This window comes from Hemiscyllium ocellatum, chromosome 2 (assembly GCF_020745735.1).
Source record: "Hemiscyllium ocellatum isolate sHemOce1 chromosome 2, sHemOce1.pat.X.cur, whole genome shotgun sequence".
In the NCBI taxonomy this organism is placed as follows: Eukaryota; Metazoa; Chordata; class Chondrichthyes; order Orectolobiformes; family Hemiscylliidae; genus Hemiscyllium; species Hemiscyllium ocellatum.
The window spans coordinates 58,028,347-58,050,697 of record NC_083402.1 but is presented as its reverse complement, the minus strand read 5'-3'; the positions used below and the strand labels follow the sequence as shown (position 1 = coordinate 58,050,697).

At 40.2% G+C, this 22,351-nt stretch overlaps 1 protein-coding gene across 1 annotated transcript in view; it reads left to right on the top strand.

The window, feature by feature from the left end:
- The window catches only part of lix1 (limb and CNS expressed 1), a 46,403-nt gene extending 25,065 nt beyond the window's left edge, over nt 1-21,338 (top strand). The window contains exons 3-6 of the mRNA XM_060841411.1: nt 7,186-7,326; nt 8,275-8,370; nt 16,766-16,843; nt 21,087-21,338. Of these exons, the coding sequence (XP_060697394.1) occupies nt 7,186-7,326; nt 8,275-8,370; nt 16,766-16,843; nt 21,087-21,338 (567 nt within the window). The remainder of the gene's footprint in view (nt 1-7,185; nt 7,327-8,274; nt 8,371-16,765; nt 16,844-21,086) is intronic.
- The last annotated feature ends 1,013 nt before the right edge of the window (nt 21,339-22,351 follow it).

Sequence of the window (22,351 nt, the reverse complement as noted above, 5' to 3'; positions counted from 1 at the left end):
AGACTGCAGGACATGGGAAACCTGTAGGATTTATGGAAAGGCCAATCAGAAAGTGGATTTGGATGTTTGAGGACTCACTGACAAGCTGAGACAGCAGCTGTAAGCCGCTGGACAAGAAGCTCATAGTTTTTATGGGCAACATGCTGGCACAGATAGAAGATTGGCTGACTAACAAGCAGATAGTAGGAAAAAATGGGTCTTCTTCAAGCTGGCAGGATGTCATAAGTAGTGTGCCACAGGAGTTAATGCTGGGGTCTCAACTCTTTATAATATATCTAAATGATTTGGCTGAAGTAATCAAAGGTATAGTTGCTAAGTTTGCTGAGGGAAAAATTAGGCATAAAATTGATTCGTGAAGAAGAGATAAGGAGTCTACAGAGATATCAATTGGCTAAGTGAGTAGGCAAAGATCTGACAAATGGGTACAATCTGGGAAAGTGTGAAATACCCATTTTGGCAGCAAACTGTTCCTGCTGGTTTCTGGAGGTAATCAATAAATTCTAAGACAGGACTTCCCATCTGATTATTAACATGCTTGTTATGAAGTCATCAATTCTCCAGGCAGAAATTTTAACACATTAAAGATATGTCTCCAAACAAATGAATTAATCCTGACAAGAAAAATGCTGGAATATGTCCTGCATTTACAATTGTGTGAACTTGCACTATCTTCTCTAAAACTGTTGCTATGGAAATTCATCTTTAAGTTGGAACACTTTTTCAGAAGTTAGGGCTACCCAGAAAGTCTTGAGACGATGACTACAATTTTCAAAAAAGTAATCATAATTACACGTGTCTACAACTTTCACAGAAATAATGAACTCCAGGCAGAATTTAATCCCTTCTCTTCCAGTTACAATAGCTGCTTGACTATTCAGTTTTGTTTTAGCCAAAATAAATACTGATATAGCAACTGTGGATTTCATACACATAACTGAATGGTTAACAGTAAAACAGGATCTCAGTAACTTTGTTTTGATTAGTACCTTTGATAAATGGAAAGTGATATTATAACTCAGATGTGATGATGGAGTTTACATGGATAATTTAGGTGGATTTTAGTTAAAGAATGAACTCTGAAAGGTATTTGCCAGAGCCTGGAAACTATCATTAACTTTAAACAGATGATAGTTTTAGGATGTCAGGGTAGAAGTGGAAATACGAGCTCCCTGTACCTTTAAAAATAAGTCACTTTTTACTTTTTAAGCTGCACTTTATTATCAGAGATGTTGGTAGATTTGTAATCAAACTACACAATTGACACCCGTCTTAATGCATAGCAATACCTGTGTCCACCAGGTTTAATGAGAATATGGTAAATAAAGCAGCCATGCTTGCCTGTTGTAAATCCAAGACCAACCTAAAGCGATAAGAAATTAACTTCAGCAGGAATTCTTTAGTTTGTCTAATGTGACTTTGACAAAAAGAAAGTAAGTCCCAGAAAAACAACAATTACATTCCAGAAAAACAACAATTAGTATGTTGAAGTTTTACCAAAAAGAAGCTCAAGCAAAAGTCCACCCATTTAATATTGATCTATTTTTACCCCAAACGTAATACTCAAACATTGAAGTGTTCCACTTTTTCAAAACTGCACCTGAGCTTTATTCCCCTTTTTGCAAGGTTTATTCCCCTTCCACATCTCCTGGCAATACATCATTCCCATTAACATTACAGCTTGTTCATATGCAAAATAAAAGTTGACTTTGTTAATTATGATAGGGCCAGCGGACAGCTTGGGTCTGAGGGCAAACATAGGAAAAGAGTAGAGAATTTGAAGCTCCTTCACTTTGATATGATGTGACTGAGGGAGGTAACATTAGGAAAGAGCATAATAATGAATAGGCCAGATTTTGCAGTATATAGAGCAGTGAGACTAACAACACCCTCTTTTATTGTGGGATAAATTGGGAAGCAATTTCTGGTAATGTTCAATCTCTGTAAACATTGCACCCACAAGCAATAGTTATGTAACATCAGAAAATGTTACCACTATTCAGCTTGGTGGCACAGTGGTTAGCACTACTGCCTCACAGCACCAGGGACTTAGACTCGATTCCAGCCTTGGTTGACTGTCTGTGTGGAGTTTGCACATTCCCCCTGAGTCTACATGGGTGTCTGTCCGGGGCTCCAGTTTTCTCCCCAGTCCAAAGTATGCACTTTAGGTGGATTGGCCATGCTAAATTGTCCATTGTGTCCAGGGATGTGCAGGCTAGGTGGCTTAGCCATGGGAAATGTGAGGTTACAAGGATAAGGTGGGGTCTGGATCTTGGTGGGATACCTACGAAAGAATTGAAGCCAGAGCCAGAATGACCTCTGCGGGGAGGCTTAAGCATGAGTTTGCCGGCAACGGATTGATTTGGCTACCGGGTTGATCCTACCAGTACCTTATGCTCGTCTCAAACATTAAACCATGCATGTATAAGTACATATAGCCGGTTCAGTGAAACTGTGAACGGCTCATTAATTGAGACATTTGAATGAGTCGTCACTGTCACAAGGTCTTGCAACCTGCCCGAGGTTATCTCGAGTCACCAAAGCTACCAGGCAAGCCTGGATTGGTTTTGGTCTGATAAATGCATGCATCCCAACAGAGATCACCCTTCAGAGGATCAAATGGCCTCTTTCCGCTTCTTACATTCTAAACAAAGGTCAAATGTGTATCACGATATTTGGTTCTGATAGTGGATTCACAATGTTTTATACATCACATCTAAAACAGCTGAAAGGAAAGGTCCTTGTAAACAGATGTAACTTGCTAAGTAAAATGCTACTTTATCTCACAGTAAAACTGCCGGTGTATCACATATCACTCAGGGTGTCTGAGGTGCTGAGTAACATGCATTTTGACATGTATATTGTAAAGTGGAGCTATGACTAATGATGGTAGGAGCGCTAAATTTCTTTCCTCGATATGACACATTTCGTCATTTGTGTAAATAATGTGGATGTGAACATAGGAAATATAGTTAATACACTTGCAGATCACATCAAAATTGGGGGTGTAATGCACAGCAAAGAAGGTTACCTCTGAGTATAACAGGATCTTGATCAGATAGACCAATGGGCCAATAGGCCAAGTGGCAGATGGAGTTTAATTTAAATAAATGTGAGGTGCTACATTTTGGAAAGGCAAATCAGGGCAGGACTGATACACTTAATGGTAAGGTCCTGGGGAGTGTTACTGAACAAAAAGACCTTGTTTGCAGGTTCATAGTTTCTTAAAAGTGAAGTCTCAGGTGGATAGGATAGTGAAAAAGGCATTTTAATATGCTTTCCTTTATTGACCAGAGCATTGAGTAAAGGAGTTGGGAGGTCATGTTGCAACTGTACAGGATATTGGTTAGGCCACTTTTGGAATATTGTGTGCAGTTCTGGGCTCCCTACTATAAGAAGGATATTGTGAAACTTGAAAGGGTTTAGGAAATATTTACAAGGATGTTGCCAGGCTTGGAGGGTTTGACCTATAGGGAGAGGCTGAATAGGCTGGGGCTGTTTTTCAGCGTTGGAAGCTGAAGGATGATGGTATAGATGGTCCAGAACTAGAGGGCATAAGTTTAAGGAGAGAGGGGAAAGACTTACAAGGGATCTAAGGGGCCTTACAAATGGATGAAGAAGGACACTACTTCGACTGGGACAATACAAACCAGAGTCACACACGGGCATTCCTAGAAGCATGGCATTCCAACCAGAACTCTATCAATAAACACATTGACTTGGATCCTATTTACCTCCTTGGTAAAAACAATGACTGCAGATGCTGGAAACCAGATTCCGGATTAGAGTGGTGCATCCAAGGAGCAGGAAAATCGATGTTTCGGGCAAACGCCCTTCATCAGGAATGCTGAACATCTGAACTGCTGTGCTTTTCCAGCACCACTCTAATCCAGAATCTCATTTACCACCCTCTGAGAAAAAGAACAGGAAATGGTATCACCATAGGAAATAATGTCACCACAGGAAATGACATCACCAGCCCAAGGAAACCCAAACATATAAAAAGAAAGCGGGCTACACCACCAGTGCTTCATCCAGAGGCTCACTGAAGATGTTACCTAGTATGGTGATGAAACATCTGTAAAGGAACCTTCCAGCTGAGCAAGCAAACCTATATACAGAACCATAACCTGAACTTCAAATCTTCTCAAAACTCATTAACAATTTACATTTATAGACTACATTACGAATGCATTATCCATGCTCAGATGGGAAAAACATGCACTTTTGTTAAATAAACTAATTATATTGCTGACTTTATTAATAAAAAAACATACCAAACACATCAATTATATTTAACTTCCTTCATCTCAAGAAATCCTTATCAAGTCAAACATCTCATTCAAGTGCAGAAAACACTGCAATTCATAGTTTCACATCAATGAAAACTGTTTGTAGCAGACAATCAAACTCTGAAGTGGAAGATATCCCACTGCGATAATGGAAACTCATGAAGTTAGTCATACTTCACTCATCCAGCAATGGTGACAGACTGAACGAGGAAGCAATTTTTAAAAATGTTTTTATTCGTGTTAACATTGAAATGTCTGGAGTTTTAAATACCTTAACTATCTTGACAAGTCTCTATGATGGCTTAAAATTTCTTTGACAGCTTTGACAGTCGCAATAGGTTTATGCACTTTTAATGTTAAAGCATGTTTACTTATAACAATCTGAAAGGGCACTTAACCTCCTGTAAATGGTATCTTAACTTTCTCAAATGATGCCTTATCTCCTGCAAAGGACAGCTTACCCTCCAACACTGCCTCGTCTGCTAAAGTCTCCTGGGTACAGATCCAAATGGACACCTCTCCAGGCTATCAAAACAAATTCACAAGTTTTGGATTCACACTATCCTCTTATCTGCTCTAACTTGCACACTTCAGATTTCAGGCACTTCAGACACATGCATGGGTGGAGGCAGCTGATTATTCTGTCTTTGTAAACTGAGCAAAGTGAAACATGAACCATGGCATTCTAGTTCCTGCAAAAATGAGAATTTTTTTTAAGGGGGTGCTTAAAATTTCCAAGGAGTTCACTACCTTGATCAGGGTTGGATATGTGGCATGGACATGTGGTCATGCTTAAATGCCACAATGCATTATTAATCTATTGTTGAGACTCTAGTAAAAACTTTGATGAGTGTCCATTTTTTTTTGTTTCATTTCCCATTTTGCCAATTATTTTACATTGTTGTAGGCTACTTCATTATAAATATTGTTTCTTATCGAACAGGGCAGATTTAAATAACCTATTTCCAGGCCTCTGTTGTTCTAAATGTACTAATGTTTTGGTCCAGCATATTTCTAACTCTTCAACAATCAACTCAACTGTCATGAATGTAAATCTGGAAACTGTAGATAAACTGTCCATGGTAGTATAGATGTGTAAAGTAGATATTTACACCTACCCTTGAAATGATTTTGAGATCTGAAACTGAATCCCCAGTAAAGATAATCCTTCAATCATACAAAAACAGAATTCACCAAATGCTTTCCACTTTGAAGAAAAAGAATTGATTATAAATTGTGAAAGATTAATTTAGTATTGTTTTAATTGCATTTAACACATTAAATGTGGTCACATTGGGAAATAAAAAAGTTTTGACTCTTTACCTTCCTCCAATAATTTACATCTTCCCAAAGGCTTTAGTAGTGAGAGATTTGCTGTCATATCACACATACATTTTATGCAAAGGGAAAACATTTATCATTATACTTGGCTCTTCCTGATGGAGAGGTTATGCTCAAAACATTAATTCTCCCGATCCTTGGATCCAGCCTGACTGGCTGTGCTTTTCAAGCACCACACTCTTCGACTCTGATAGTGCAGTCACAATGTTGTTACCTCCTATTTAAAGTGGCTGAAAGGGAAGCTCTAGGGTGTAGGTTTGCTTGCTGAGCTGTAGGTTTGATACCCAGACATTTCATTACCTGGCTAGGTAACATCATCAGTGGCGACCTCCAAGTGAAGCAAAGCTGTTGTCTCCTGCTTTCTATTTATATCTTTCTCCTGGATGGGGTTTGCTGGGGTTTGTGGTGATGTCATTTCCTGTTTGTTTTCTGAGGGGTTGATAGATGGCATCTAGATCTATGTGTTTGTTTATGGCGTTGTGGTTGGAGTGCCAGGCCTCTAGGAATTCTCTGGCATGCCTTTCCTTAGCCTGTCCCAGGATAAATGTGTTGTCTCAGTCGAAATGGTGGCTTTTTTCATCCGTGTGTAGGGCTACGAGGGAGAGAGGGTCATGTCTTTTTGTGGCTGGATGGTGTTCGTGTATCCTGGTGGCTAACTTTCTTCCTGTTTGTCCTATGTAGTGTTTGTGGCAGTCCTTGCATGGAATTTTGTAGATGATGTTGGTTTTGTCCATGGGATGTACTGGGTCTTTTAAGTTTGTTAGTTTTTGTTTCAGAGTGTTGGTGGGTTTGTGTGCTACTAGGATTCCGAGGGAAGCTCTTTATAAACATTTGTAACTGACTAAATAAGATACTATTTTACCTCACACTATAACTGCTGGTGAGTCATACATCACTCAGAGTGTCTGACATACCATGGTAACATGCACTTTGACGTGAATGTTATAAAGTGGGGGTACGACTAATAATGGTAGGAGCTCTAACTTTCCTTTCACTGACTGGGTAGGAAATTCATTGCATTCTATCACCTGACATCTGTTGCAAGGATTTGCAGATTAATAACTTACATCTATCAGCAACAATACAAGCACATTATTCTTGGCTATCAAATCCTGAAGTGGGGTTTGAACATGAAGCTTCTGACTCAGAGAAAGAGACGCTACCATATGCCATAAAACCATCTCGTTCAGCTAGTACGTGAGAACAACAACAACTAATATTTATGGAGCAACAATATGTTAAGATGTTTCACTGGTACATTTTAAAATAAAATGATTCCAAGCAGGATATTAGGTCAATTGACTAAAATTGCTTTTAGCGCCAGCAATGATGACAAAGTAGAAGGTAAAACTACAGACATGACATTTCTCCTGCTGGTATAGAATGGTACTGGGGAAAGGTTGACTGAGGAATGAACCAAGGTGTTGAAAAGGAATGATCCCTTCAGTATACTGATAGAGGAAGGGTGTAGTGGTGTTATGTGCTAACCTCTGCCATCTAGAATTTATATCTTTTTACAAATTCTATTGACTGGTATTACCATTTCTGTATATAGTACTGTTTGACCAAGGCAGAAGCCAGGCGAGATGCAGCAAGAGTAGCCTTAGTAAACTCTGTCTTCAATGAACAGCCATCTCGTTTAATCACAATGGAATTTATCAGAAGCAGCATAGAAGAAGCAGTTGCATCAGTCGGTGTAAGTAAACTACATTTGTTTGATTTCTCCCTAGTCCGCAGTTGTCATTTTGCAATCAAATATTGCAGTCCATGCTGACATGTAGAACTGACTGTTCAAACTGCAGTAATATAATCAGAAAATGAATTCCATTGGGGTCTCTCCCGTTCTGTTGTCATGACTTTAAGAGAATGTGTGACAGAAATGATGCTTCTAACCCATATCTGATGAAGTCATTGTACCAAAGTGGTAATGAATTTCCTAACCAAGATCTTTGGCATGTTAAAACAAGGCATATGTGATTTTTCACAAGGGAAGATAACAAATTACAAGCAGTTGAGTTGAAAATAAAAAGTAACAATATTTCACAATTATTTTTCTCTGAATTAATCTCAATCTTCCTTTTTAAAGGTGCAAAAAACTCATGACTTCTGTTGTGCTCATGTCTCTAGCTAACCAACTCAACAATTGTTATTTTGAAACTTCTCTGTTGATTTTCTACAAATGCATTTCTTCTTCAGAAACCACCTTTAATGTGCATCATGTCCACTACATCCAATTAACGTTTACTCCAGTATCTTTCTTAACTCAAGAAATGTGATTTTTTGGATGTTGGGATTTCCCATCACACCACTGAAAAGTTTGGGGCAGCACAAAATGCTCCAGACAGCTGTTCTGCAGCCATTTGAATCAGTGTGGACTGTTTCTTGCCTGGAGGTGGACATTGCAACCCCACTTAGGGAATAAATTCCTCCTTGGAGTGCTGCTGGCCATCTTACTGGTCACATGCATTTTACCCCCAGCAATGCCACCTAGAATGGCAGTCTCTGCTGTGACTACATCCCACCTTGGTGAAAGTATCCTTTACTGCTAGGTAACTCAGGCTTGTTGGATATGGTCATTGTTAAGATATTTGTAGGTACCAAAAACATTTCATTTTGTTAGTTTCTTTTCTTGCATTTACATTAGGGTAGCATACATGACGCAAAGGATCCTACAACAAGCATTGGGGCTTATCACTATATGCTGGAGGCAAACAAAGGCAAAACAATGTTGGAATTTCAGGTAATTTGGTTCCTATCTTTTCTTTGCCTCTTGTCTTTTTAAGCTCATTATAGCTGATACTCTTGGCATTTGCCAAGGCCACAAAACCTTTTCCTGAGCATAAAGATGAGGAAATTGGGACAAAGGTCCATCACACTAGATTTGATTCCTTTGATTCCCTTACTGATCTTGGCCTTGATTATATTTAGCCCTCAACAGGCCTTTGTAGTAAAGAATTCCACAGATTCACCATCCTGTGAGGGAAAAAAATTCCTCCTCGTCTCTGAATTAAATAGATCATCCCTTATTCTGAGGTCATGTACTGGTCCTAAACCCTCCCACAAAAGGATACAACCTTTTTACATTTAGCCTATCAAGTCCCTAGATCCCCTAAGATTATCTCTCATTCTTCTAAACTCCACTTTGTGCAGGTACCAACCTACACAACTTCTCCACATAAGACAGTTCCTCCATATCTGGGATCAACCACTGAACCTTTCCAATACCAGTTTATTTTTCCTTCGTTAAGGAGTTCAAAACAGTTCACAGTATTCCAGCTGTGGTCTGATTGGTTCCTTGTATAGTTTTAGCAAAACAGCCCTATTTTATATGCCAATCCCTTCGAAATAAACACTAATATTCCATTTGTCATCCCTATTGCCTCCTGAATTTGTATGCTAGTTTTTTTGTGATCTATCACTGAGGGCTCACAAATCTGAGGATTTTGGGTAGTCCAAGATGGAGGATGGGAAAAAGTTCTGGCTGTGAGAGCTGCTCCTTTTTTGAGGCAGTTTAGGTGCTGGAGGTGATTTCCTTGAAATTCAGGAGCAGCAATTACTGTTTTATATGCTGTTATATTATTTTGGAACTTCGGAGAAAAAAGTCAAAACAACAGCACTTTTAAAAGCGAGAAGGACAGACAAAGGAAGCACATGGTGAAGTGGGTTGGGGGTGGGGGGGTGGAGAGAGAGAGAGAGAGAGAAAAAACATACTGCTAACTGACACAGTAGTGAATCTGCGCAGTTACTGCCTTGCTGTTTGAATTCATGTATCTCTGGACATCAGAGTGTGACTAGGAAAGCTTAACAAATAGTGAAATTCACAACTGATCTTGGAGGGACCTCTATGGGAGAGCTCACAGAACAGGAACAGATAAATGAATAGTTTTTAAGTGTAGCCTTACTGTAACTCTACAATAGTGAGTAGAGTGGCTTCTTTCTTGATTATTTGTTTTAATGAGATCTGTCACTTGATAAAAGTTTTAAAATATAAGCCGTAAGTATTAAGTTAGCCTGAAGCAGTGTGTTTTGTTTAGAGCAATAAGGTGGTGCTATTTTCTGGGTCTGTAGATTGTGAAGGAGCAAAGATGGCCTTTTGTAGAGTGATATGCTCATCTTGACAGATGTGGGAGTTTACAGAGTTTACAAGTTACTGAGGATTATGTCTGCAGGAAGTGTCTGTGGTTGCGAATCCTGTCAGGCCAAATGGATCATTTGGAGAGACAGTTAGAGGCAATTAGGAATTTACAAGAGCAAGGGGGTGAGATGGATGGCAGTTATAGGAAGGGAGAAAAGTCACAGATACAGTCACATAGATGGGTTAGCTCCAGGAAAGTAAGAGAGGTAGGCAGGTAGTTTAGGAGTCTTCTGTGGCTATCCCCATTTCAACCAAGTATGCTGTTTTGGAAAATGTAGGGGTTGATGGTTTCTCAGGGAATTTTGGAAGAACAACCAAGTTTCTGGTATCAAAACTGGCTCTAATGTTATGACGGGTACATCGGGTTCCAAGGGAACAATTGAGATAGGAACCTCCCTAGTCAGAGGCACAGATAGACATTTGTGCTGCCATTAGTGAAAAAGCAGAATGGTGTGTAGCCTCCCTGGTGCCAGGATCAAGGATATCTCAGAGAAGATACAGAATGTTCTTAAAGGGGAGAGGGACCAGCAGGAAGTCATTGTACATATTTGAACCAATGACATAGGAAGGGAAAAGGATGAGATTCTGAAGAGAGAATATAGAAAGCTAAGCAGGAATTTAAAAAGGAAATCTTTGAGGGTAGTAATATCTGGATAACTCCCAGTGTTACAAGCTAGTGAGGGTAGGAACGGAAGGATAGAGCAGATGAATATGTGGTTGAGGAGCTGGTGCATGGGAAAAGGGTTCACATTCTTAGATCATTGGAATCACTTCTGGGGTAGAAGTGACCTGTTCAAGAAGGATTGATTGCATCTGAATTGGAACTGGACTAATGTACTGGCATGGAAATTTGCTAGATTTGCTGGGAAGGATTTAAACTTGGAAAGTTGGGGTGGGGGTACCCAGAGAGATAGTGAGGAAGGAGATCAATCTGAGACTTGGACAGTTGGGAAAGGGAGCGAGTCTAACAGTCAGGGCAGGCAGGGACAAAGCAGAGAACAAGTTAGGACTGATAAATTAAACTACATTTACTTCAATGCAAAAGGCCGAACAGGGAAGGCAGATGAATTCAGGGCATGGTTAGAAACATGGGACTGGGATATCATAGCAATTGCAGAAACATGGCTCAGGGATGGACAGGACTGGAAGCTTAATGTTCCAGGACACAAATGCTATAGGAAGGATAGAAAGGGAGGCAAGACGGGGCGGAGAATGGCATTTTTGATAAGGGATAGCATTACAGCTGTACTTAGGGAGAATATTCCCAGAAATACTTCCAGGAAAGTTATTTGGGCGGAACTAAGAAATAAGAAAGAGATGATCACCTTATTGGGATTCTATTGTACACCCCCTAATAGTAAGTGGGAAAGTGAGAAACAAATTTGTAAGGAGATTTCAGTTATCTGTAAGAATAATACAGTGGTTATAGTAGAGAATTTTAATTTTCTAAACATAGACTGGGATAGCCATAGTGTTAAGGGTTTAGATAGAGAGGAATCTGTTAAGTGTGTACAAGAAAATGTTCTGATTCAGTATGTGGATCTACCTACCAGACAAGGGGCAAAACTTGACCTACTCTTGGGAAATAAGGCAGGGCAGGTGACTGAGGTGTCAGTGGGGGAGCACTTTGGGGTCCAGCAACCACAATTCTATTAGCTTTAAAATAGTGATGGAATAGGATAGACCAGATCTAAAAGTTGAAGTTCTAAATTGGAGGAAGGCTCATTTTGATGGTATTAGGCAAGAACTTTCAAAAGCTGTTAGGGGGCAGATGTTTGCAGGTAAAGGGACAGCTGGAAAATGGGAAGCCTTCAGAAATGAGATAACAAGAATCCAGAGACAGTATATTCCTGTTAGGGATTAAAAAAAAAGACTGGTAGGTATAGAGAATGCTGGATGACTAGAGAAATTGAGGTTTTATTTAAGAAAAAGAGGGAAGCATATGTCTGGAATACACAGGACAGATCACGTGAATCCTTAGAAGAGTATAAAGGCAGTGGGAGTATACTTAAGAGAGAAATCAGACAGCCTTGGCAAATAGGGTTAAGGATAATCCAAAGGATTTTTATAAATACATTTAAGGTCAAAAGGGTAACTAGGGAGAGAATAGGGCCCCTCAAAGATCAGCAAGGTGTGGAGTCACAGGAGATGGGGGAGATACTAAATGAGTATTTTGCATCAGTCTTTACTGTGGAGAAGGACCTGGAAGATATAGAATGGAGGGAAATAGATGGTAACATCTTGAAAAATGTCCATATTACAGAGGAGGAGATGCTGGATGTCTTGACATGCAATAAAGTGGTTAAATCCCCAGGACCTGATCAGGTGTATCTAAGAACTCTGTGGGAAGCTAGGGAAGTGATTGCTGGGCCCCTTGCTGAGATATTTTTATCATCAACAGTCACAGTTGAGGTGCCAGAAGACTGGAGGTTGGCTAATGTGATACCACTGTTTAAGAAAGGTAGTAAGGACAAGCCAGGGAACTATAGACCAGTGAGTCTTACGTCGGTGATGGGCAAGTTGTTGGAGAGAATCCTGAGGGACAGGATTTACATTTGGAAAGGTAAGGACTGATTAGGGATAGTCAGCATGGCTTTGTGTGAGAGAAATCATGTCTCACAAACTTGATTGAGTAACAAAGGGGATTGATGAGGGCAAAGCAGTGGACGTGATCTATATGGACTTTAGTAAGGCATTCGACAAGGTTCCCCATGGGAGACTGGTGAGTAAGATTAGATCTCATGGAATAGAGGAGAAACTAGTCATTTGGATACAGAACTGGCTCGAAGGTAGAAGACAGAGGATAGTGCTGGTGGCTTGCTTTTCAGACTGGAGGCCTGTGACCAGTGGAGTGCAACAAGGATCAGTGCTGGGTCCACTACTTTTCATCATTTATATAAATGATTTGGATGTGAGCATAAGAGGTACAGTTAGTAAGTTTGCAGATGACAGCAGAATTGGAGGTGTAGCAGACAGTGAAAAAGGTTACCTCAGATTACAACGGGATCTTGATCAGATGGGCCAATTTCTGAGGAGTGGCAGATGGAGTTTAATTTAGATAAATATACGGTGCTGCACTTTGGAAAAGCAAATCTGAGCAGGACTTATACACTTAATGGTAAGGTCCTAGGGAGTGTTGCTGAACAAAGAGACCTTGGAGTGCAGTTTCATAGAGTCTTGAAAGTAGAGTCGCAGGTAGATAAGATAGTGAAAGAGGCATATGGTATGCTTTCCTTTATTGGTCAGAGTATTGTGTATAGGTGTTGGGAGGTCATGTTGCAGCTGCACAGGATGTTGGTTAGGCCACTATTGTGTGCAATTCTGGTCTCCCTGCTATAGGAAGGATGTTGCAAAACTTGAAAGCGTTCAGAAAATATTGACAAGGATGTTTCCAGGGTTGACAGGTTTGAGCTATGAGAGAAGCTGAATCAGCTGGAGCTGTTTTCCCTGGAACATCAAAGACTGAGAGGTGACCTTATAGAGGTTTATAAAGTCATGTGGGGCATGGTCCTTTCCCTGTGTTGGGGGAGTCCCAAACTAGAAAGCAAAAGTTTAGGGTGAGAGGGGAAAGATATAAAGAGACTTAAGAAGCAACGTTTTCATGCAGAGGGTAATAGGTGTATGGAATGGGCTTCCAGAGGAAGTGGCTGAGGCTGGTACAATTGCAGCATTTAAAAGGCATCTAGATGGGTATATGAATAAGAGGAATGTGGGCCAAGTGCTGGCTGGTGGGACTAGATTAGGTTAGGATATCTGGTCGGCATGGACAAGTTGGGCCAAAGGGTCTGTTTCCATGCTGTACATTTCTATGACACTATCTCACTTTCCTTAGTCTTTCTTCTTTTAAATAATATTCAGCTCCTCCAGTCTTCCTGTAAAAGTGCACATTTTCCCCTCCTCTATCAGCATTTCACAGGGATCATTCCCTCCAGGCTACCCTGGTCCATTCCTCTTCTATTCCCAACACCAGTCCCCACCCCACTGCATTTTCCCTACAATTGCAGGTTCAACACCTGCCTGTATACTTACTCTTTCCTCATTATCCAAGACCCCAAAAGCACCTTTCAGGTGAAGCAGCAATTTACCTGACTTCACTCAATACAGTCGGCTGTATTCACTCTGCTAAATTGAGAAGATGAATACGGACTGGGAGACCATGCTGCAGAACACCTAAGTTTTGTCCGCTAAAGTGACCCTGAGCTTCCAGTTGCCTGTCTTATCAACACACAACCACGTTCTCTTGTCAACATCTCTGTCTCAGGTCTGCTGCAGTGCTCCAGTGAGGCTGAGTACAAACAAGATGAACAACATCTCATTTTCCATTTGAGCTCAATATCAAGTATAATAACTTTAGAAACTCTCCCATGTCCTATCCCCATCCCCATACTCCAGATCCTGTCAATGGTAAGGGCTGCTTTCATTACAGCTAATTTACTTCCAGCTACTTATGGAACCACTATCAGCATTTATTTCTCTAGAGCATACTGTTATCCATCCCTTTGATTCACTCTCTCTCTTCCTGTCTAGTTACCATCTCTGCCTATCTGCTAACTCCTTTTCCCACCCTACTCATTGTCTTCAGCATAAATACCACCTTTTCCTAGCTGCATTTGTTCTGAAGGGTCAATTAACTTGAAATGTTAACTCTGTTTTCTCTCCACTGATGCTGCCAGACCTGCTGAGTTTTTCCATTAGTTTATTTTTTGTTTCAGATTTCCAGCAGCCGGAGTTTCGTTTTTATTTAAATATTGCAAATTGATTGTTACTGGGAATTCAATTTTCTTGTTTAAAATGATCAAACTCTATGGGAATTATGCTAAATTACAAACATGAATGAAGGTATGAATAGTAAATTCCCCGATGGCACAAAAATTGGTGGTGTGGTAAGTAGCAAGGAGAAAGGCCTTAGACTACAGGATGATAGAGATGGACTGGTCAGATGGGTTGAACAGTGACAAATGGAACTCAATCCTAAAATGTGTGAGGTGGTGCATTTAGGGAGGACTAACAAGGTGAGGGAGTACCGATTGAATGGTAGGACCTGTGAAAGTACAGAATACAAGAGACATAGATCCTTGAAAGCAACCGGACAGGTAGATAAGATGGTTATGAATGCATATGGGATTCTTGCCCTTTTCGCGAAGGCATTGAATACAAGAACAAGGAGGTTAGGATGGAACTGTATGTAATGTTAGGTAAGCAATAGCTGGAGTATAATGTGCTGTTCTGGTCACCACACTGTTGAAAGGATGTGATTGTATTGGACTGGGTGCAGAGGACATTCACCAGAATGTTGCCTGGGCTGGAGCGATTCAGTTATGAAGAGACACTAGATCATTTGGGGTAGTTGCAGAGGTTGTTCTAGCAGGGATGGCTGAGTGAGGATCTGATTGAGGTATACAAAGTTCAACATCTTGATGTTGAGCTTGTTTGGTGCATTTGGTAAGTTAGGAACCTGCATGTTCTGCCCTTTGTATCATGTTTCATCATAGAAGAGACAAGAAAAATCCAAAAAAGTGAACCATGTCACTTGTAAAAATTAAGAAAGTCCTAGAAAATTAACGGGATAAAGTTGTGACCAAAGTTGTGACTTGCACCCTTGCGTTTTGAATGACATAGCTGCAAAGATGATGAATACATTTATTCTGAAGTTCCAGAATTCCTTAGATCATTTCCCATGGATTGGAAGAAAATAAACATAATCCACTACTTGAGAAAGGTAGAAAAGAGAAAACATGAGACCACAGGCCAGTTAATGCAGTTTCAGTAGTAGTAGGAAAACTGATCTATTATGAGAGATATGGGAACTGTAGCACAACAGGGAAGCATATGAAAATGATATGATGATGTTTAAGATAACATAACACTGACATCAAAAGTGATATGCTGACGAGATTCTGAAAGAAAGATGATAAAAGCTGGATAGAGAGAGGTGGTTTAGAGATCAATATTATGTACAATAGCATGCAAACAAAAGAGTTTGTTGAAACTCTTAAGAATCAGGCAACAATGGGTCCCAGTAATACTGAATACAACACACTAAGAGTGGAGACAATGGGTTAAAGGAGCATCATTCAGCAGTGCAGGATAAAGTCCCAATAGGTTCAATAGACCTTTATTCCATGGATTTTCAGAGAATGAGAGATGGCTGACCTGTTAGAAACATACAACATAATAAGGGTAGATGCTAAGGAAATGTTTCTTCTGGCTGAGAAATCTAGAACACAGTGTCAGTCTCAGAATACATGTTGGCGACTTAAGACTGTATTGTGGACAATTGTCCTCACTCAAGGATTTATGAAGCTTTGGAGTTCTGTATCACCGAGCATTGTGAATGTTCATTCGCTGAGTATTTTCAAGATGTAAAGCGATAAGGGTAGTGACTGAATTGAGGGGCTGGGGATTGTGCAGGGTGGTATCAATAAAAAGTCAGACATAGAGTCATGGAGTCATAGAAATGTACAGCACGGAAACAGACCCTTTGGACCAAAGGGTCCCTGCCGACTGGATATCCTAAACTAATCTGGTCCCATTTGCCAGGGCTTGGCCCATATTCCTCTCAACTCTCCCTATTCATATACCCATCCAGATGCCTTTTAAATGCTGTAATTGTACTAGCCTCCACCACATCCTCTGGCAGCTCATTCCATACACATACTGCTGTCTGTGTGAAAAAATTGCCCCTTGGGTCCCTTTTAAATGTTTCCTCTAGTTCTGGACTCCTCCATCCCAGGGAAAAGACTTTGTCTATTTATCCTATCCATGCCCCTCATGATTTTATAAACCTCTGTAAGGTCACCCCTCAGCCTCTGTCGCTCCAGGGAAAACAGCCCCAATCTATTTAGCTTCTGCCTACAGCTCAAACTCTCCAACCCTGGCAAGATCCCTGTAAATCTTGTCGAATGTTGGAGCAGGCTGAGACTGCCAAATGGCTGAATCCAACTCTTCCTACCGGGACCTTTTTTTCTGAACAAGACTTATTGTCTTCCTCTTTTTGCAGGAACTGATGACAGTCTTTCAACTATTACACTGGAATGGAAACTTGAAAAGTCTGCGAGAAAGGAAGTGTTCCCGTCAGGTAATCTTTCAGCTACTTGACCAAACATAAAGAAATAATTAGCAGCTGATGCTTACACCAACAAACCAAACAAATTGGAACTTAATACTATACCACTTCTTAAGATATTGTAAGCCCAATATCCATCCTGTAAATAACTGGTTTGCTCAATTGTCATTAATTGTAAATCATTATTGCTTCACTTTTAATTGACTTTCCACACTAGTCTGCTGCTCTGATTTATGCTTTGCTAAAGTCTCTTCCATTTCCTTGATATCTGACTCAGTCTTTAACAATCTATTTGCATCTTTTCCCTGGTTCCTATTGTTAAACTTGAGCTGCTGAAAAGCACAAAATAACGAATAATCTTGCGTCTTCAGCCATTTCTTGTTATCATGTGGAGGGAATCAAACTGACTGGCATCTGGCATCCACGTGGGCTGCAGGAACAAACCGAGGATGACTTTTCAAATGAGTGCCGTTACTTGCAGCCAATGCCCTGTTTTTCTTCATACCCTTGTCCATAACGTCTATCCAAATTATCCTCCAATACCCTCTTGAATGCTTCAATTAAACCTGCCTCCACCACATTTCCAGGCAATACATTCCAGACACTTTCTGAAAAAGATTTTTCTTTTGCATAACACTTTAAATCTATGCCTTTTCATTCTTGCTTCTTTTAGAGTCATAGAGATGTACAGCATGAAAACAGACCCTTCCATCCATCTTGTCCATGTCAACCAGTTTTCCTAAATTAATCTTGTCCCATTTGCCAGCATTTGGCCCCTATCTCTCTAAACCCTTCCTATTCATATACCCATCTAGATGCCTTATAAATGTTGTTATTGTACCAGTCTCCACCACTTCCTCTGGCAGCTTATTCCATATATGCCCCACCCTCTGTGTGAAAAAGTTGCCCCTTAGGTCCCTTATAAATCTTTCCCCTCTCACCCTAAACCTAGGCCCTTTAGTTCTGGACTCCCCCATCCCAGGGAAAAGATTGTGTCTATTTAAAGTTTGAGAGAAGATTTGTAGCTCGGGTGCTCATTGTTGTGGTTCTGTTCGCCAAGCTGGGAATTTATGTTGCAGACGTTTCGTCCCCTGTCTAAGTGACATCCTCAGTGCTTGGGAGCCTCCTGTGAAGCACTTCTGTGATGTTTCCTCCAGCATTTATGAATCACTATAAATGCCGGAGGAAACATCACAGAAGTGTTTCACAGGAGGCTCCCAAGCACTGAGGATGTCACTTAGACAGGGGACGAAACGTCTGCAACACAAATTCCCAGCTTGGCGAACAGAACCACAACATTGTGTCTATTTACCCTATCTATGCCCCACATGATTTTATAAATCTCTATAAGGTCACCCCTCAGTCTCCAACACTCCAGGGAAAACAGCCCCAGCCTATTCAGCCTCTTCCTATGGCTCAAACCCTTCAACATGGCAACCTCCTTGTAAATCTCTTCTGAACCCTTTCAAGTTTCACAACATCCTTCCTACATCAGGGAGACCAGAATTGACTGCAGTCATCCAAAGTGGCCTAACCAATGTTCTGTACAGCCTCAACATGACCTCTCAACTTCTATACTCAATGCACTGACTAATAAAGGCAAGCATACCAAATGCCTTCTTCACTATCCTATCTACCTGCATTTTGAAAGAACTATTGTGACGATGCTGCTCCTTTAACAAGGTTATGCTGTCCTTGGCTTTTTTTTTTCAGGGAGATTGTAAAAGTAGCAATTCTGAAATGTCTGGCTTGGATGGGTTTTAGAGCCAATTAGATTATAGCTAACAGACACTGCCTCAGGAAAAAGGCTTTCAAGTTTTTAAAAGAAACACTTGTTAAATGAAAGAGGAGGGCCAGTTCTCTCAGCTTAGCTTTTGTCTGGTATGGTTTGGTTTTAGCAGTCTGGCTATTCACTGAAAGCAGTCCATTCAGTTTGAGGCTACTGGCCCAAGAAACAGCTACATGGAAGAGGGTGTTCCATGCTGCCATCTCTCTCTCTCTCTCTCTTTCTCGCTCTCCTGTTACACCCTGTGTTTGATTTTACCTTTTATACCAAGGGGTGTTTATGAGGATTGTTGCAAATATTTGGAACAGCATCATTAAATTGGGAGAATCTGTTGGGTTTTCAGGGTAGGTTAAGTTGTTTGGTATTCTATTCTCTTTTGTTTTTGTTTCATTCGGTAATCTTGTAAATAAATTTGGTCTTGTTTAAAACCAAGTGATTTGACCAGCTGCATCTCTCCTGCAATGCAGTTTTACAAGCAAGAACAACTTCATCCTATCTACTCTGTTCAGTCCACCCGTGATTCTGAAAGCCTTTATCAAATCTCCCAGCCTTCTTCATTCCAAGGAGAAGAGTTCCAACTATTTCAACGTATTTTCATAATGAAGTTTCTCATTCCTAGATCCAATCTTGTAAATAAATTTGGCACTCTCTCCAATGGCATCCAGAACTGTACACTATACATTAGCTTAGGTCTAACATGTAGCTTATACAAGTTCAATGTGACCTACCTGCTCTTGTACTCTTTACACCTATTAATAAAGACAAGCATACTGTATATTTATTAACTGCTCTCTTCACCTGCCTGCCATCTTCAATGATCTGTGCACATAGACCACGTCAGCTCCAGCATCCCTTTTAGAATTATACCACTTATTTTGTATTGTCTTTCAATATTCTTCTGACCAAAGTGCATCACTTCACACTTCCCTGTATTAAAAGTCATCTGCCACAGTGTTCCCTTTTGATTGCACAGGCATCCAAGGCTTTGCATTGCAGCAACCTCTGGAACTGGAAGTCAATGTTGCAACTGGGATGTGAAAATCGATTGCAATGCACAGATCCTTGGAGTGGCTATATGCGCAGCTCAGAAAGAATGTTACCTGCCATCTATCTGCCTACTTCATCAACTTGACGATGACTTTTTGGAGTCTCACAATGTCCTCCTCATAGTACTTCATCCAAATTTCATGGGATTTGCAAATTTTGAAATTGTTCCTTGCATACCAAGATCCAGGTCATTAACATATATAGGGAAAACCAAAGGTCCTAATACTGACAACAGATAATAGTGGGATTTCTTCTCCATAAAGATTATGTGATGCCCTATCAAAACCAAACTTAGAATGGGATTCCACCGGTTAAAGATAACAAAACTCGAAGGAAGATATTTGTGATTCTTGGAGCCTTCCGTTAACACACTATTAGGGGAGGCGATAGCCTACTGGTATTATTGCGGGGCTATTAATCCAAAGACCCAGGTAATTTCCGGGGGACCTGTGTTTGAATCCCAGCATGGCAGATGGTGGAATTTGAATTCAGTAAAAATAAAATCTGGAATTAAGAGTCTAACAATGACCATGAAACCATTATCATCTGTTGGAAAACCACATCTGGTTTACAAATGTCCTTTTAGGAATGAAACTACCCTCCTTACCTGGTCTGGTTTACATGTGACTCCTGACCCACAGAAATGTGGTTGACTCTTAAAACTGCCATCTGGGCAATTCAGGATGGGCAATAAATGCTGGTCTAGCCAGTGACGCCCTGCTCCCGTAAATCATTTTTTACAAACTTACTTTGCAATACCTTCCAAACTCTCATCTTCTATCACCTATCAGGGCAAATACAGCAGATATATACAAAAAACACCATCTGTAAGTTCCCCTCCATGCCACACACCATCCTAAAATGGAACTGTTATTTGTCAAAATTCTGGAACTCAATTCCCAACAACTCTGTAGATATATCTATAGCATATAGACTACAGAGGTTCAAGAAGGCAGCTGACCATCACTACTTGAGGGAAATTAGGAATGGGTAATAAATGATAGCCCAGCCAGCATTACCCACGCCCCATTAAAAATGCATATTTTTTAATCTTGATGTCACATTCAGGAAAGTTTGCAAGTATGTTGTCATATCTCTGCAAACCTAACATAGCCCACAGTGTGGTCCAGCACCCTGAAGTACGGAATGTATTTTAACATATCACGGTTACTAGCAAAGTATGATATATTGATTTATCAAAAATACACCCGATAGATGACACTGAGAATTGCAAAAACTGAAAAGCATTAGAACAATAAATGCTACTTTTTGTGAAACATTTTATCATCTTATTTCATATCAGAATCTGTTAGTATAAGCCACCGAATATCAAACTATTCCTAACTGATTTTTATACCAATGTGATGATGCCCAGTGTATAATAATTGCACTATTTGTTTCTTTCTGTTTTCATTTCCACAGGATGTAATTTCCTATTATTCCAAACAATCGTTGGATGATTGTTTGAGAAGTCAGATGGCATTAGACTGGATTTTGAAGGAGAAAAGGATATCAGGAATTATAACCCAGGAGCTTCAATCATCCCTTAAGGACCTGGAGAAAGCCAGGGAAACCGGTTGTGAATTGCGGTTCTACAAAGAAAAGAAAGAAATTCTGACACTCGCTCTCAGTCAAGTTAGATCAGAATGTGGCTGTATTCAAATGTGTGAATAGAACTAGTGAAATTAATTCAGGAGTAGAAATATTGCTTTGAACAAGGAAACATCCTTTAGCTATATAAATATTTCTTCTGATAGCACAAAGATCAGCAACCTACAACAGAACTGGTCATGGTGATCATTATTCTTGGCAAGCTTTGCAAATGCCACGATGACGTGTGAGTGGCAGAAACTGGAAAATGACAGTGTCAATTGAATCCAGGAATAATCTGCACAAACAAAAAATCTCCAAGGCCCTAGTATCCAAAACACAGAATTCAAATTACGCTATTTGCTTATGTCATAATGTTTGCATTACCATTATTCTAATTATAACATGTTACTGATGGTATGACTGTTTCATGCACAAACCTAATTCTGTTGTCCTTATTGTACTCGTAGCAATTTTGTGAGCTAAACTAAGATTCTGTATGACTCTCATTGTAAAACTACTGTCCATGAATGGTTGGGTAGCCGTGGAGAGACATTATGTGTGTAGCAGGTAGCATGAAGACAGGACCGTGATCTTCTCATGTGATTTTGCATCTCGAGTGTAGTTGAATTGACAGATTGATACAGGATGAAAACATTGCTGCTCACATAATTTGAATTCACCTAACATGACTAATTTGGCAGAACTATGCACAAATATACTCTTTACAGGTGCATTTTGTCACTCAACAAAGATCAGCAAACACTAGCAAGATTATTTATAACCAGTCTGCAAGGTCACAGCTCACAGACTATGACTCCAATGATTCCCAACAGCATCTTTCAAAATGCTGATTTCAGCAGTGGCACAGGCTTGTAACTTCAATTTTCTAGCCGCCCACATTTTAAATCATCATAACATTTTCAAAGTAATCTTCCCGAAATGGCAGGTTTTTGGCAGACATTTGATTTGGAGGAATGAAAAATAGGACTTGGAATTTTAACAAAGCAGCCAACCTGTTAAATGCCTGGGTGGTCAAGCTGGTGGCATATAAATAGTGTCAGTAAAACAGATTTCAAGGCAGCAATTTCAAACAA